Source organism: Oncorhynchus kisutch, linkage group LG2 (genome assembly GCF_002021735.2).
Source record: "Oncorhynchus kisutch isolate 150728-3 linkage group LG2, Okis_V2, whole genome shotgun sequence".
Lineage (NCBI taxonomy): Eukaryota > Metazoa > Chordata > Actinopteri > Salmoniformes > Salmonidae > Oncorhynchus > Oncorhynchus kisutch.
The window spans coordinates 14,772,498-14,790,076 of NC_034175.2; the positions used below are offsets into that span (position 1 = coordinate 14,772,498).

The following is a 17,579-nucleotide window of genomic DNA, read 5'->3' on the forward strand; positions in this document are numbered from 1 at the left end:
TAAGTTATTGCAAGGGATGCTGGGTTCCAGGGTTTAAATTCAAATAGTTGGATTTTCAGTATGATGAAACAGAGTTTTATGGTATTGGCAACTATGAGTTCTTCATTATCGATGCGTTCGCTTAACTCAATAGAAATAACCTTTTAATTAATATGCTCACCATGCCCAGATAGTGCCACTTTACAGCCTGCATACGAAATGGTCTCATTCTTTCCACAGTACTACATTAAATTATTCCCAATTTACACCTTTATAGTAGCATAGTTTTATTAAACTGATGTATAAACAGCGATCAAAACGTGAATGTGTTTTAAGTTAAATGTGGCTCTCAATAAATATTTTTTTTAATGAAAACTCTCGGGTTGTGTGCGTCCCAGTCCTACCGCTCGCTCGCCTTCTGGAGCTGGCAGTGAATTCCCAATGAGCATGATTGACGTTAGAGTGCTGACGAAGGCGGGTTTGGACTAGAACAGGGACAACAGGCATATACACGGATTATTCCAAAATCGCTTTGCAATTACCTGCTATGAGAATATGAAAATGAATTGAAACAATGTTTGAGTCGACGTAAGTACACTATTCTACCTATCACATCCTGAAAGATTATGTGGTTACTTTGTGTCTCTACGCTGCGACTTTTTGTTGTGTAGACAACTGTTACTATGTTGCAGGACTTTAGTCTGTCAAATTTCAGCAGTCACTTTTGTATGGGCCTGTAAATCCTATTTTGCAATTGATGTGAAACTAATGTGTAATTCTTATTTTTAAATAGCCTAGCCTACTGACATTTTGTTTACTGTATTGTCGCCTAGAAGTAATCAAACAATTCTCAACTATTGTTTCATTAGAAAAATAGCACCCATATTTTGTTTAAGAATAATAAAATAACACTTTTTTGTTTTATCGGTTATTTGGATATCAATGGGCTTAGATATCAGTAGAGCGTTGGTGTCCTTGATGACAGGACAAAAGGAAAATATTGAGGATAGCCAAGCATTTACCATTGAAGTTGGATATTAGCAAAAACAGTCAGTGCCACATGCAGAAGTGGACTTTGGAGAGGTCAACACAGCCACAAAACCTCCAATAGGGTAAGTGAGGAATTTGAGGTTTCTAATAACTGTTTGTCTTTCCCATTCCAAATATGTATGTGAATAAGTATTGTGTTTGAATAACTGTTTAAACAATTAAATTATCAGAATATTGAGGAATGGTGATCAAGTTGGTCATAAGGTCACTTGACACGAGAAACATGGAGAAAGCCTATTTTCCACCTAGCAGGCCTTTGAGTTGCATGAAGCTCATTTGTGATCGGACAGTCAGTCTTTTTTCACCTTTATTTAACTAGGCAAGTCATTTAAGAACACTCTTATTTTCAATGACAGCCTAGGAACAGTGGGTTAACTGCCTTGTTCAGGGGAAGAACAACAGATTTATACATTGTCAGCTCAGGGATTTGATCTTGCAGTTTCAACCTTTCGGTTACTAGTCCAGGGCTCTAACCACTAGGCTACCTGCCGCCCCCGTTTTACATTATTACTGTAGCTCTGTCAAATATATACTGAACAAAAATATAAATGCAACATGCAATGAAACATGGGACCAACACTTTGTATGTTGCATTTATGTTCTTGTTCAGTGTGTGTACATACATACATACTTACACACACTAACGTTCAAAAGTTTGGGGGCACTTAGAAATGTCCTTGTTTTCCATTAAATTAGTTGCAAAATGAATAGAAAATATAGTCAAGATGTTGACAAGGTTATAAATAATGATTTTTAATTGAAATAATAATTGTCCTTCAAACTTTGCTTTCGTCAAAGAATCTTCCATTTGCAGCAATTACAGCCTTGCAGACCTTTGGCATTCCAGTTGTCAATTTGTTGAGGTAATCTGAAGAGATTTCACCCATTCTTCATGAAGCACCTCTCACAAGTTGGATTGTCTTGTCCACAGCTCAATAGGGTTGAGATCCGGTGACTGCTGGCGACTCCATTATAGACAGAATACCAGCTGACTGCTTCTTCCCTAAATAGTTATTGCATAGATTGGAGCTGTGCTTTGGCTCATTGTTCTGTTGTAGGAGGAAATTGGCTCCAATTAAGCGCCGTCCACAGGGTATGGCATGGTGTTGCAAAATGGAGTGATAGTCTTCCTTCTTCAAGATCCCTTTTACCCTGTACAAATCTCCCACTTTACTATCACCAAAGCACCCCCAGACCATCACATTGCCTCCACCATGCTTGACAGATTGTGTCAAGCACTCCTTTTCATTTTTTCTGCATCTCACAAATGTTCTTCTTTGTGATCCGAGAACCCCAAACTTAGATTTGTCTGTCCATAACACTTCTTACCAATCTTCCTCTGTCTAGTGTCTGTTCTTTTGCCCATCTTAATCTATTCTTTTTATTGGACAGTCTGAGATATGGCTTTTTCGTTGCCATTCTGCCTAGAATGCCAGCATCCCGGAGACGCCTCTTCACTGTTGACGTTGAGACTGGTGTTTTGCACTAGACACTCTAATGTACTTGTCATCTTGCTCATCTGTGCACCGGGGCCTCCCACTCCTCTTTCTATTCTGGTTAGAGACAGTTTGAGCTGTTCTGTGAAGGGATTAGTACACTGCGTTGTACAAGATCTTCAGTTTCTTGTCAATTTCTCGCATGGAATAAATAGCCTTTATTTCTCAGAACAGTTTCAGAAGAAAGTTATTTGTTTCTGGCCATTTTGTGCCTGTAATCAAACCCACAAATGCTGATGCTCCAGATACTCAACTGTCACATCTGCTCCTGCAACGCCCTCTACTGCTTATCCTGTGTCTCCTTGACCTGCCGCCACTCCTCCAGTACTCTCTCCCTCAGTGTGTGTGTGTGTGTGTGTGGAGACAGGTGTGCTGGAGTCAGAGCAGATCCCCACCAGCTGCAACCTGTTCCATAATCAAGACCTCTACATATACTCAGCCCTGCCACTTCCAGATTGTAATCTCTGCTCATTCTGCCCGCGCTGAGTCTGGTCCCTGTCTCCAGTCCCACGTCTTGTCATTCTGCTACTCTGTTCTTGATTCCCCACTCTACTACTACCTTGGATTCCCTCCGGACCTGCTTACCCTGTCTCAAACCCTCTCGATCCAGCCTCAGTCTCCGCATCTGTTTTCCAGCAACCTGCCGGAGCTTCCCCTGACCTGCACTCCACCCCCCCGTGTTTCAATAAATACCTTGGTTACGTCATCCAGTCTCCTCATCTGAGTCTGCTCTTGGGTTCCCCTGTTCCACAACTAGTCTAAAGAAGGCCAGTGTTATTGCTTCTTTAATCAGAACAACAGTTTTCAGCTGTGGTAACATAATTGCAAAAGGGTTTTCTAATGATCAATTAGCCTTTTAAAATGATAAACTTGGATTAGCTAACACAACGTGCCATTGGAACACAGGAGTGATGGTTGCTGATAATGGGACTCTGTACACCTATGTAGATATTCCATAAGAAATCTGTCATTTTCAGCTACAATAGTAATTTACAATATTAACAATGTCCACACTGTATTTCTGATCAATTTGATGTTATTTTAATGGACAAAAATGTGCTTTTCTTTCAAAAACAAGGACATTTCTAAGTGACCCCAAACTTTTGAACGTGTGTATATGTATATATGAGGCTATATAAAAAAAAAAAAAATGAATTGATGTAAGCATAAAACTATTTTACTCTTCTATCTTTAGTTGAGGTAGTTGTCAGCAGACAGACACATCAAAAGCCATAGCATACAGTACTGTATGTATTGACTGGCAGAGAATTCCAGTTGAATTCTATAGAAAATACATGTATGACCACTGATTGGAAAACAACTGTGGGCCAGTTCATAACAGAAGCAGTGGCTGTTACTGAATTTGTACTGTCTCTGTAGTTCTTTTGTTACCTTTGTTGTTGTTGACTCCATATGCTGCAGCTCCTTCCCATTCCGTGGAGGCAACACAAAACATCATCTCTAAAACTGCTGTGTTGTACTTTCAATCTATCCTAATCTACACAATTACATCATACAGTGTAATGCAAATCTTCTTACAGACGTAAATCGGACTCTTCAGTATTGGGATTGTTGTATAGTTATTATTCTATATCTTTTTGTGCAGAAACACGTTCTATCCTTCAGACGTCATAATGTGGTAGAATCTATTTACCTGTGTTGTTGTGGGAGGCTGATGTCCACAACCCTTATTACCTGCAAGTAAACCAAATCCTTTGTATTTTGCACCCATGGTCCTGCATCTCCTCCACCCCGCTGAAGGCTTTTATATAATCACCTCCTATGACATGTTGCAGAAAGCACATGATGAATAGTGGTTATTTAAAGACAGCAGTTGCTGAACATTCCTCTCTGCTCTGCCTGTCCCTCTGGAGACCAATGGTGCCATTTCCTTGGTTGTTCCCATTGACTGAACATTTTTCAAATCTCTTTTTCATGTGATCACTGGCCAAGAAAAGCAGTAGTTGGGTTGTTCCATCGATTAGGTGCCTTTTGAGTAGTGTAACTTGGCAAAAACATGTATATATTTTTTTGACAAGATTTATTTTCTGTCGTGAAGAACACATGTTTTTTTAATAAAGTTGAACGTTTTCCCAACTTAGGGATAGGCGTCCCGTCAACGGGATAGTTGTAAATCATGCAGTGCCATGTGTCACGAGCGCAGATTTGAGAGAAAAAACAAATGTCGGTACATATGTCTTATATCAGCTGAAAGCTTAAATTATTGTTAATATAATTACGCTGTCCAATTTACAGTAGCTATTACTGCGGAAAAAAATGGCATGCTATTGTTTGAGGAGAGCTCCTAACAACAAAACACTTTTTTCACCGCGATGGGTTTGATAAATTCACCTCCTGAAGGTGAAATGTGTGCTTACATTCTGAAATCTTGCTCTGATTTATCATCCAAAGGGTCCCAGAGATAACATGAAGTGTTGTTTTGTTAGATAAAATCCTTTTTCATATCCTAAAAAGGTCCATATAGCATGCACAATCGATTTTGTGTTTCCACTTATTCAATTTGCAAAGAAAGGAATCTGTGGAAATCTAACCGTAAATGTTGTTTCAACCTGTCAAATCACATTCGTATTTATTCCTCAGAGATCTGAGGAATCTGAGGCAAAATGTAGCCGCTAACCTTGTGCGACAGCAAGCCTTTTCCTTTTGGACAAAAAGTTATAAGAATATGGAGAGTTGTGAAAACTGGGTGTTTTGCAAATGTTGAACTTATAATATGGCTACTAATACTGGAAAAGCTCATTCAAAGTCCAAGTATACAGATTTGACGATATTCTTCCAGAAGAATGTAAATGTCTCCTTCACGATTTGCCTGAATGTACCTATGTGACTGCACACTAAATGTCAAGTAGTTTGCTCATACTTCAAGTTATCCGTCTGAAACTTTGCACATACACTGCTGCTGTCTTGTGGACACCATCAGAATTACAAGCAGAGTGATGGCTAGAACTGTTGCATTTCAAAGATGCTGGTAGGAAAAAAACAGTTGTATTTTCTTCTACCAGATCTATTGTGTTATATTCTCCTACATTCAATTCACATTTCCACAAACTTCAGTGTTTCCTTTCAAATCATACCCAGAATATGCATATCCTTGCTTCAGGGCCTGAGCTACAGGCAGTTAGATTTGGGTATATCATTTTAGGTGAAAATTGAAAAAAAGGGGGCTATCCCTAAGAAGTTTAAAATAAAGAAATTACTATCAGTAAAGCTCCCACATGACATTTTTGGCTGATACCGATATCTAATATTTACCTTGCAAAAAAACCCGATACCGATATTTAAAAAAATGCTGCCTTTTTAAGCATTCTAGTACAGTTAAATAATTGGCACACACACATGGATGCAGCGGTCCAGGGCACTACATCTCGGTGCAAGAGGCGTCACTACAGTCGTTGGTTCGAATCCAGGCTGTATCAAATCCAGCCGTGATTAAGAGTCCCATAGGGCAGCACACAATTGGCCCAGCGTCATCCGGGGTAGGCCGTCATTGTAAATGAGAATTTGTTCTTTACTGACTTGCCTAGTTAAATGAAGATTACACACACGCACACCACACTGACCAAAATGTTATTTTGTTGGCATTTACGTATGTCCCCATTACCAGTAAAACATAATCAAAACCTATTTCTTTCACTTACTTGTTGTGCTGTTTAATTATTTGTTTGTTCAGTCGTTTCATTCCCAACCAGGATTTCTGTGGAATGCCGTTTGGGTCTTTCCTATGGGACGCTGTTTGGGTCTTGTGTGTCAAAAAATATACTATTTAACACTTTTACGTGTTAAATAACACTATTTGACGTGTCAAATAAGCTTGTTGACCATTCAGGACCTGAATATGACTGCACGTCACATAATAATTTAACGGGTTCATAAGTTTTTTACGTAGTTATTACACATTGATTACACTATCACTTGTATTTCATATGTCACAACTATACGTATGCTATGATGCTGGTAAAGTTGTCTCATGCACCTGCAGTGCTGGTCATAAAAAAAGCTAGCTAGCTCATGGATGCAAACAATCTGTTTCAGTAGCCATAGTGAGCTAGCTAACTATATAGCTAGGTGTCATCTAAAATACACCTAATTTATAAGACAGTTCTTATTTGATTAATGGTGGTCTGACCCATCTATGTGAAGCTAGCTACAATAATGGACTTTGTGGTTAGCCTTCAACATAAAAGTATGGCATAATTCTACTATTTCTATTCATTTGCATCACTGTCAATGACACAGTTTTATTTTGAAGGCCATCTGCAAATTTCACTATTGTGCCTAATCCTTATTGTGGCTAGCTTCACAACACAGTCCGGTTGAGCATCACTAGCCAAATGAAGATAGCTGGCTGCTTATAACTTTAGCTTTGGGCAACAGGGTTAAGTAGCTAGCTAGCTATTTATTTTCATGAACTGAAGTTCAATTTCAATAGGCGAACAACAAGTGGCAACCTAGCTAATACTTACTCACAAGGATTCCTAAATCATTGCTAAGAAGAATGAAAATCACTGCAGTTTCTACTGGTCATTGTTTTCAGGCTGGTTGTATTGGTGCTAACTAAATACCAAGCTAAAGCTAGCTACCCCAGAAGTTGCGGGCGAACAAATGATGCTTTATTACTGACGCAGTATTGTAAACACATCATTCGTGGCTGATATTTGCTTGTTTGCAGACTTTTGTACAGCTTTGACAGTGCTACTCTTGACAGTGTATTCTTGACACACAAACACCCAAATGGCGTTCCATAGTATGTATATTGTGAAGCTAATAGCAGTGACACTATTACTGTGTAATTCCAGTAGGGCAACATCTGAAAAATAGTGCACATGGTAGTGTGTACCGGTGCTCGACCAGTTGGCGAAAGCCAACACCAACATCAAGGGCAATGAATTCCATTATCTTGGCTTTAATGGATTTCAACTCGTCTCACTTAAATTCTGTTACTCTTTCAAATGACGGCTTGATCCACACAGCAGACATCGTGGGCTAGTTTAGGAATGTTGTGTTGCACAAATAGTGCAAAATGTTACGTGGCGTCATTACGTCATGTACCTTCATTTATATAGGTATGCACGTCAGCCTTGACATCGGTTTTGCACATCAGGGCATTAAACTAGACATTGGCCGATACCGATGTTGGCATTTTTAGCTAATATCGGCTGATTCCGAAATATTCACAGATTTATATCGTGCAACCCTAATTACTATAGTAAGTGCCTATTAACAGGGTTGACTCTAACAGGATTGAGGACTTCATATTAAATGAGGAATGGAAGCTTGTGTGCAACAGGGAGGGACAATTGAATGCAAGCTTCACAAAAAAATGGAATTGTTAAAACGATCCACTCAGTTTTACATCACAAAACTGTAAAAAAGGGTACAACCAGCCCACCTGCTTTTAGACTATGATTTGACTATTAGATCAAGGTTTCTTTAAAAAAATTAAAGCAAGAGTTGAGCAGGGTTGACCTTTTTAAAATAAAAACATCACTTTAACTAAATAATAGTATTCAGAAATGACTATCAAAGCAACAAAACTAGGGCTTTACAATCCTGGTGAAAACCCCAACATTTCTCCAAGTTAAGTGGGTTAAAATCTTCCTGGAAGTCAGAGGATACACAGAGGGACATGTCAAAATGCTGAAAGTTTTTAGTCTTATTAAAAAACAAACAGATTTATTGCATTTCTATTTGGTCTATATTAAAGGACACTTCATTTAAATTTGTTTAACTAGGCAAGTCAGTTAAGAACAAATTCTTATTTTCAATGACGGCATCGGAACAGTGGGTTAACTGCCTGTTCAAGGGCAGAACGACAGATTTATACCTTGTCAGCTCAGGGGTTTGAACTTGCAACCTTCCGGTTACTAGTCCAACACTCTAACCACTAGGCTACCCTGCCGCCCTGATTTAATATAACAGGTTTTTCAAGTTCAATAATTGTGCACAATTACTTATTTTGTGTCCCTTTCATATTTAAATAAAATATGAAAGGGACACAAAAGGCACTCATTTTGGGGAACGACTCACTTATTGGATTGATAATCATTTTTTCCCAATGGAACATGTCAAAGGTAGCACCTTTAGCTGTTGGTAAAATGGTTCTCTTTAGATTACTATGACAACTGCCATTTGTTAGGGTGTTCTACTTTTGTCAGCTAATGTCATCACAGAGGCATTAACAGCTTTATTTTACATGGCAAGAAGGAAGGTTTAAAGGGAAATGCAGCCCGTAAAACACTCACAGGGATGGAAGAATGTACCAAATGGCACCCTATTCCCTATAGAGTATATTGCACTAATTTTGACTTATGGCTGGGCGATATGGCAAATAAATTATCCCTATCTATATATTTTTTCATTCGATAATGATAATTAACACGATATTAATCAAATAATGTTTAAAAGGTGCATATCTGCTTCAAACTCAAGAATGTCTGAACAAACCGTGGTTAGAGCATTGGGCCAGTAACCGAAAGGTTGCTAGATCGAATCCCTGAGCTGACAAGGTAAAAATCTGTTGTTCTACCCCTGAACAAGGCAGTTAACCCACTGTTCCCCGATAGGCCGTCATTGTAAGTAAGAAGCTGTTATTAACTGACTTGCCTAGTTAAATAAAGATAATTTAAAAAAGTTATGTGAGCTACACATACAATTATACTTGAAGGAAAATTGTTCCATGTTTGCGGCCAGGGGGCAGGTACAGTTGAAGTTGGAAGTTTACATACACCTGAGCCAAATACATTTAAACTCAGTTTTTCACAATTCCTGACATTTAATCCTAGTAAAAATTCCCTGTCTTAGGTCAGTTAGGATCACCACTTTATTTTAAGAATGTGAAATGTCAGAATAATAGTAGAGAGAATGATTTATTTAAGCTTTTATTTCTTTCATCACATTCCCAGTGGGTCAGAAGTTTACATACACTCAATTAGTATTTGGTAGCATTGCCTTTTAAATTGGGTCAAAAGTTTTGGGTAGCCTTCCACAAGCTTCCCACAATACGTTGGGTCAATTTTGGACCATTCCTCCTGACAGAGTCAGGTTTGTAAGTCTCCTTGCTCGCACACACTTTTTCAGTTCTGCTCACAAATGTTCTATAGGTTTGAGGTCAGGGCTTTGTGATGGCCAATCCAGTACCTTGACTTTGTTGTCCTTAAACCATTTTGCCACAACTTTGGAAGTATGCTTGGGGTTATTGTCCATTTGGAAGACCAAGATTTAACTTCCTGACTGATGTCTTGAGATGTTGCTTCAATATATCCACATCATTTTCTTGCCTCATGATGCCATCTATTTTGTGAAGTGCAGCAAAGCACCCCCACAACATGATGCTGCCTTTCCCCGTGCTTCCCCGTGTTCTTTGGCATGGAAGCTTCCCCCTTTTTCCTCCAAACATAACAATGGTCTTTATGGCCATTATGGTCATTTTAGTTTCATCAGACCAGAAGATATTTCTCCAAAAAGTACGATCTTTGTCTGTTTTTTTTATGGCGGTTTTGGAGCAGTGGCTTCTTCCTTGCTGAGCGGCCATTCAGGTTATGTCAATATAGGACTCGTTTTACTGTGGATATAGATACATTTGTACCTGTTTCCTCCAGCATCTTCACAAGGTCCTTTGCTGCTGTTCTGGGAATGATTTGAAATTTTCGCACCAAAGTACGTTCATCTCTAGGAGACAGAACGCATCTCCTTCCTGAGCGGTATGACGGCTGCGTGGTCCCATGGTATTTATACTTGCGTACTATTGTTTGTACAGATGAACGTGGTACCTTCAGGCGTTTGTAAATTGCTCCCAAGGATGAACCAGACATGTGGAGGTCTACAATTCTTTTTCTGAGGTCTTGGCTGATTTCTTTTGATTTTCCCATGATGTCAAGCAAAGAGGCACTGAATTTGAAGGTAGGCCTTGAAATATATCCACAGGTACACCTCCAATTGACTCAAATGATGTCAATTAACCTATCAGAAGCTTCTAAAGCCGTGACATAATTTTCTGGAATTTTGCAAGATGTTTAAAGGCACAGTCAACTTAGTGTATGTGAACTTCTGACCCACTTGAATTATGATTCCGTGAAATAATCTGTCTGTAAACAATTGTTGGAAAAATGACTTGTGTCATGCATAAAGTAGATGTCTTAAAACTTGCAAAAACTACAGTTTGTTAACAAGAAATTTAAAAGTGTATGTAAACTTCTGACTTCAACTCTACCTGGGGTCAATTAAATTGATAAGCCTCTTGAAACCGTCTTTTTCGACAGTGCTAATTGGTAGCATGTCCTTAGCAATGCAATGCATAATAGCATTTGTGATGTCTTTGTCTTTTCGATGTTTGATTGTAGGGCATAAACACTGTGTTGACTGCTTCGGGCAAACATCCCTAGATTGGCTGGTGCTTGAGGGGAGTTTATCAATACCGTTGCGCAAACTCAAACTTCCTGCATGTTCCAAAGAGTGACTGCTTCAGATGTTGAAAAAGATTTGTCGTATTACCGGACTTCGTAGCCACCTGTCTACGGCACAATTTGCATCGAACATTGTTCTGCTCTTCTGTCGGACTTCAAAATGCCAAACCACTTCCAAATTACTGAAACAGTTTAACCCTTTTTATCAATAGTTTCTTCGTTGTAAGCTGCTCCTTCTCTATGGCTATCACGGACACTGTTTTCACCTACATCACTAATATTTCGTGGTTAATTGTGGCTACTCCATCACTCGAGATGCTATGTGTTTTTTTTGTGGGCATATACCTCTCCATGTGCATATTGTCACTTCTCTGCACATTCCTGCTGCGTCACAGATGTGAAATGGACTGCTGTACCTAATTATTCTATATCGACATTATCGAAAATTTATCTAAATGTTTTATATCGTTACTGCGGGAAGTAATTACCTCCAATAATTATTGCTATTGATTTATCGCCCAGCCCTATTTTGACCTATGGTCCCTGTCAAGGGACTAGGGTGCCATTTGGGACACAGTCCACTTCTCATTTTTGATACCTGGGTGACTAGATTTTGAAATCTGAGCAGGCAATTTTAGTGGAGGCTACTAAAGCACGATGTGGTTTCAAAGTGATGAAGGACTTTACCAAATGAAGCCCTGTAAAGGCCAGACAGGCAGATAACTGGCAGTCTGTAATTCATGTCTGAAGCTGTGTATGGACCCTGGTCAAAAGTAGTACACTACATAGGGATTAGAGTGCCTGTAACGGCTTTCTTCCGTCGAAGGAGAGTCGGACCAAAATGCAGCATGGTGGTTACTCATGTTCTTTTAATGAAAATATGTACGATACATGAAATAACTTAAATACAAAACAACAAACGAAACGTGAAAACCTATACAGCCTGTCTGGTGCTAACTAACACAAAGACAGGAACAATTACCCACAAAATACACAGTGAAACCCCGGCTACCTAAATATGGTTCCCAATCAGAGACAACGAGAATCACCTGACTCTGATTGAGAACCGCCTCAGGCAGCCAAACCTATGCTACACCCCTACTCAGCCGCAATCCCAATGCCTACAAAACCCCAATACGAAACACAACAAAATAAACCCATGTCACACCCTGGCCTGACCAAATATATAACGAAAACACAAAATACTATGACCAAGGCGTGACAGTGCCATTTGGGATAACTTTCAGACACCCTGAGACACCAGCCTTTTTAGCTTAGCTAGCCCAGAGAGCCTTGCTCTTCCTAGCCCTGCTCTGCTTTACTGTGCTATAGGACATTATCGGGAGTTCAACCCTGATCACAACAGTATGTGTTTAATTTTATGTATATTTATTTAGCATATTATCATGTTGAAGATGACACAATTGCAAAATAGTCCCACTTACTATTTCGGTGAGTTTCAACCATGTGGATACTCACTGTATATTGTGCCTCACAGGCGGGTGCAAATGGTGCAGGCGGGTGCAAATGGTGCAATATAGCCTGGAAAATGCAGAATTCCTCAGTTGCATGTAGCTGTAATACCCAATGAACTATCTATTATTGCTTGTAAACATTAGAAATTTGAAATAGATGTTCATATTTTTTACCGTATGAAGTATATTACAGTCTGTATTTTAACATGTCCTTTTGCTCAAATGCTTTAGTGGCTTTTTGTTGTGGCAGAGTGACTACTCGCAGTGCCTGTTTTGAGTTTACAGTCGATTATATGGACCAAAGATCATCTAAAATAATAAGCCACTGTGCATCTTCACTTTGATTTCACCCTTTGACTGTCAACCATTTATTGTCTTATCACTATGTTGTTCATGCTTCTCTGTCTGTTCACTGGTAATGTTACCTAAAATACACTCCCCATTAGCAGTAGAGAGTGTTGTCCTTAAGCACCAGCTACACTCCTGCTTGTCTCCCCAGACCAGACGGGCCTCAGACCAGCTTCAGAGACACACCCAGTGCAGTCTTAAAGCTTGTGGTCCATTAACATTTTGCTCACTAAGCAGTCCCCTGCCCCACCCTCATTTCCCTTACTTACATTTGTGTGTATAGATGTAGGATCTTAATTTGATCACCCTGTTGCAGGGGGACATTTAAAACATTTTTGTTTCCTTGAGGTTTTAAAAGTCTTCTCAAGTTTGTAATTTCCTCTTTGAAATGTCAGACTTGATTTTCCCTTACGAAATGTGTGTCAACTCCTACAAAAATATCCATTAATTATAATCCACATAATAATTCACATTTCCTGTTGCTGCGGGATTATTTTCCTGCTGTAGCAAACTGGCTCATTTATACTTTAGGTGTATCCCTGAAACTATAACCTTGACGTTTCTATTGAGATGGTTTGAGGACAGGCATTTCTATTTGTTTTTCAAGAGAAGATCATTTTAAGCTTTTTGCAAGATTACAGAGAAGTGATGTATTGTTGGCGGTGGTATATGGCTGGAAATAACTATTCCTGTTTTACTGGCAATCGGGTTTGAAATGACCTGACTGCCTGGCACTAGTCTTTATAAATAGTTCTGACTGCCACCACACGCAGCAGATGAATTACTTCCATGGACTCTTCAGTGCACATGCTGTGTTGGGACCTGACCGATCAAGTTTTACTATTGTTTACGCAGTTACGACTTGTTTACGCAGTTTTGAAGAGAATATGTTTCAACTTATTGGTAGGTAACATTATAATCATGTACACACACACGCATACCAATTTAGGGAATTGATTGCTTTTAAATGTTATGTAGGTTATTGTAGTCAAGAGGGCAACATTTTTTAAGTGAGTCATTACTCTACAGCAGTCTGCTGACTAGTTGCAGTGTGCTCTAGTGAATGGTGGACATGAGGGGCTGTTTCAACACAAGTTGAGCACTAAGCTACAAGACCTATTTTAGGCCACTGTCAGACTGTGTAGTCTGAGGATTGTGTGGTAGGTGGGTTTGTGGTGAAGACTGATCTGTGTCGTGGTCAAAAGTTTTGAGAATGACGCATTCATTTCCACAAAGTCTGCTGCTTCAGTGTCTTTAGATATTTTTGTCAGATGTTACTATGGAATAGTGAAGTATAATTACAAGTATTTCATATGTGTCAAAGGCTTTTATTGACAATTACATGAAGTTGATGCATAGAGTCAATATTTGCAGTGTTGACCCTTCTTTTTCAAGACCTCTGCAATCCGCCCTGGCATGCTGTCAATTAACTTCCGGGCCACATCCTGACTGATGGCAGCCCATTCTTGCATAATCAATGCTTTGAGTTTGTGGGTTTTTGTTGGTTCACCCGCCTCTTGAGGATTGACCACAAGTTCTCATTGAGATTAAGGTCTGGGGAGTTTCCTGGCCATGGGCCTAAAATATCAATGTTTTGTTCCCTGAGCCACTTAGTTATCACTTTTGCCTTATGGCAACGTGCTCCATCATGCTGGAAAGGGCATTGTTCATCACCAAACTGTTCCTGGATGGTTGGGAGAAGTTGCACTCGTTCTTTATTCATGGCTGTGTTCTTAGGCAAAATTGTTAGTGAGCCCACTTCCTTGGCTGAGAAGCAACCCCACACATGAATGGTCTCCGGATGCTTTACTGTTGGCATGACACAGGACTGATGGTAAGCGCTCAACTTGTCTTCTCCGGACAGGCTTTTTTCCGGATGCCCCAAACAATCGGAAAGGGGATTCATCAGAGAAAATGACTTTGCCCCAGTATTCAGCAGTCCAATCCCTGTACTTTTTGCAGAATAACAGTCTGTCCCTGGTGTTTTTCCTGGAGAGAAGTGGCTTCTTTGCTGCCCTTCTTGACACCGGGCCATCCTCAAAGTCTTCGCCTCACTGTGTGTGCAGATGCACTCACACCTGCCTGCTGCCATTCCTGAGCAAGGTCTGTACTGGTGGTGCCCCGATCCCGCAGCTGAATCAACTTTAGGAGACGGTCCTGGCACTTGCTGGACATTCTTGGCCTCCCTGAAGCCTTCTTCACAACAATTGAACCGCTCTCCTTGAAGTTCTTGATGATCCGATAAATGGTTGATTTAGGTGCAATCTTACTGGCAGCAATATCCTGCCTGTGAAGCCCTTTTTGTGCATAGCAATGATGACGGCACGTGTTTCCTTGCAGGTAACCATGGTTGACAGAGGACGAACAATGATTCCAAGCACCACCCTCCTTTTGAAGCTTCCAGTCTGTTATTCGAACTCAATCAGCATGACCGAGTGATCTCCAGCCTTGTCCTCTTCAATACTCAATACCTGTGTTAATGAGAGAATCACTGACATGATGTCAGCTGGTCCTTTTGTGGCAGGGCTGAAATGCAGTGAAAACGTATTTTGGGGATTCAGTTCATTTGCATGGCAAAGAGGGACTTTGCAATTCATCTGATCATTCTTCATTACATTCTGGAGTATATGCAATTTGCCATCATACAAACTGAGGCAGCAGACTTTGTGAAAATTAATATTTGTGTCATTCTCAACTTTTGGCCACGACTCTACAGTACAGTTGAGACAAGCCCCCAAATATTAGGTTAGGTGTGGTAGTAATCTTGAGTTCATTAATGGCCATGTTCTTATATTGGCTGGTTTGGTGTGTCTATGGCTAAAAGAGGAGTGGTATAATATTGTTTCTCTGAGTCCTTCCCTGCAGCAGAGCTTTGTTAATTGAGGGAGCTGCTTAGGGAGTATGGAACAAACTAATTGTTATTTCCTGCTGTTCTGTTCCCTCCCTCCCCAGTCCCCGGTGCTCAGTGCTCTACTCACCGTCTTGTGGGATATTACCCTCCACCAGGGATGGTTTCACACACACAGCAGCTGGTCTAGAGGTTATACAGTATAATCCTGGTCTGCATCTCAAATGGCACACTATTCCCTATATAGTGCTCTACTTTTGACCATGGCCCATAGGGCTCTGGTCAAAAGTAGTGCACTATATACTGTAGGGATGCAGATCTGGTGTATAGGGTATGCTATACAGTATAGGCTTCTCTTGTTTGCACTGGCATGTGCAATCCTCGAAGATTAGGTTCTGTCTGGGATTGAGAGGGACTGAATCCTGTCCAGATACACGTGGAACACGGTCTCTATTAAAGGGGACAGGTCTTCTCATGACATGGGTCATGGCTAAGTGAGAGTTGTTAGTCTAAGACCATGGTCTGAAGCGGTCAGTGGATTAGAGCAGAGACTTAGTCTGCTTCCCAAATGGCAACCTATTCTCTACATAGTGCCCTACTTTTGATCAAAGCCCTATGGATCCTGGTCAAAAGTTGTGCACTATATAGAAATAGGGTATCCTTTGGGACACAGATGTATCTGCAGTAATATGGGATGCTAAAGAAATTACCCTATTAACTCAGCACTGCACCATCTGGCTTCAGAGGCTTTGTTTGGTCCACTCAGCCATGTCTTATCAGTAAACTATAGTTGTATGTATTTGTTGTGTCAATAGCCTACTTCTGAAATGACTTCAGAACACTGCTGGTGCTCTGTGGTGTTTGCTCTATTTAATAGTAGACATTCCTGAGGTACTTTGAAGTGAGGATGCTTTGTCATTATTTGTTCGCTAGGTAGGTGGCATGCATACACACAAACAGTGTTATATAGCACCTAAAAGGGCTCTTCGGGGTGTCCCCATAGGAGAACCCTTTGAAGAACCCTTTTTGGTTCCAGGTTTGAACCCTTTTGGGTTCCATGTAAAACCCTACCCACAGAGGGTTTTACATGGAACCCAAAGGATCCTACCTGGAACCAAAAAAACAGCCAAAGAACCCTGTTTTCTAAGAGTGTTTAGTTGAGGTGAATATGTTGGCTGTTTTTTCCTGTGGCTGTAATTACTTATGCAATGTCTCACCACTAGTCATACATAGACCAGGCAGCCCTATTCACCAACCAGTCAGGAGCAGATGACCAGGCCTAGGCACCTAGCTTACATGTCTCTGACTGCTGTGAAGGGAAGAGGGGTGGTGTCTGATTTTGTTACAGTATGACAAGTGGTGCCTCTGCCTCTCCCTTAGGTGGATGTCAGAGAGAACGGCAGCCCAGAGATGCTCTTTTCTTATTCATGTATCTCTCTCTTACTGCCAATGAGTAATTGATCCCAGAAGGCACCTGTGTTAGAGCAAGAGGAGCTGAGTTCACTTGTTCCCCCAGAGATGTGGTTACAGTCAGTATAGTCCTGTCCCTCCCAGAACCAGCAGCTTTGGAACAGTCCAAGGCTAGCAGAGCCGGAGTATTCTGAGCATGGTGTGTGGGTGTGTAATGATAGAGCATGGCATTTGGGAAGAGGCTGTGGGGGGGCGGGGCAAGAAGTGTCTGATGTTGGAGTACTCTGGACTGCAACGGAATATACCCTGTTACACCCTCTACATATTCTACAACCGAAACACCCACATTACCCTCCATAGTGACTCACCAGTTATCATTGTCCTAAAGGGGACACGTTTTAAATATACGCAACAAAAATAATACACCCCAAAAAACTTTGGAGACACCACGAACCATGACCTAAACATAATGAAAACCGCAAGGCAAATAAACTCAGCAAAAAAAGAAATGTCCCTATTTCAGGACCCTGTCTTTCAAAGATCATTTGTA

The 17,579-nt window shown here is 40.5% G+C and overlaps 1 protein-coding gene across 7 annotated transcripts in view; it reads left to right on the top strand.

The window, feature by feature from the left end:
• The first annotated feature begins 391 nt into the window (after positions 1 to 391).
• LOC109901897 (protein cordon-bleu) overlaps positions 392 to 17,579 on the top strand; it is a 73,993-nt gene continuing 56,805 nt past the window's right edge. For 4 of the 7 annotated variants that reach the window (XM_031788371.1, XM_031788394.1, XM_031788390.1 and 1 more), the window contains exon 1: positions 392 to 567. In XM_031788371.1, the coding sequence (XP_031644231.1) occupies positions 554 to 567 (14 nt within the window). In that variant the 5' untranslated portion in view covers positions 392 to 553. Of the gene's footprint in view, positions 568 to 13,528; positions 13,675 to 17,579 lie in introns of those variants that run through there. The other 3 variants (XM_020497905.2, XM_020497909.2, XM_031788377.1) reach the window with 2 other exon arrangements.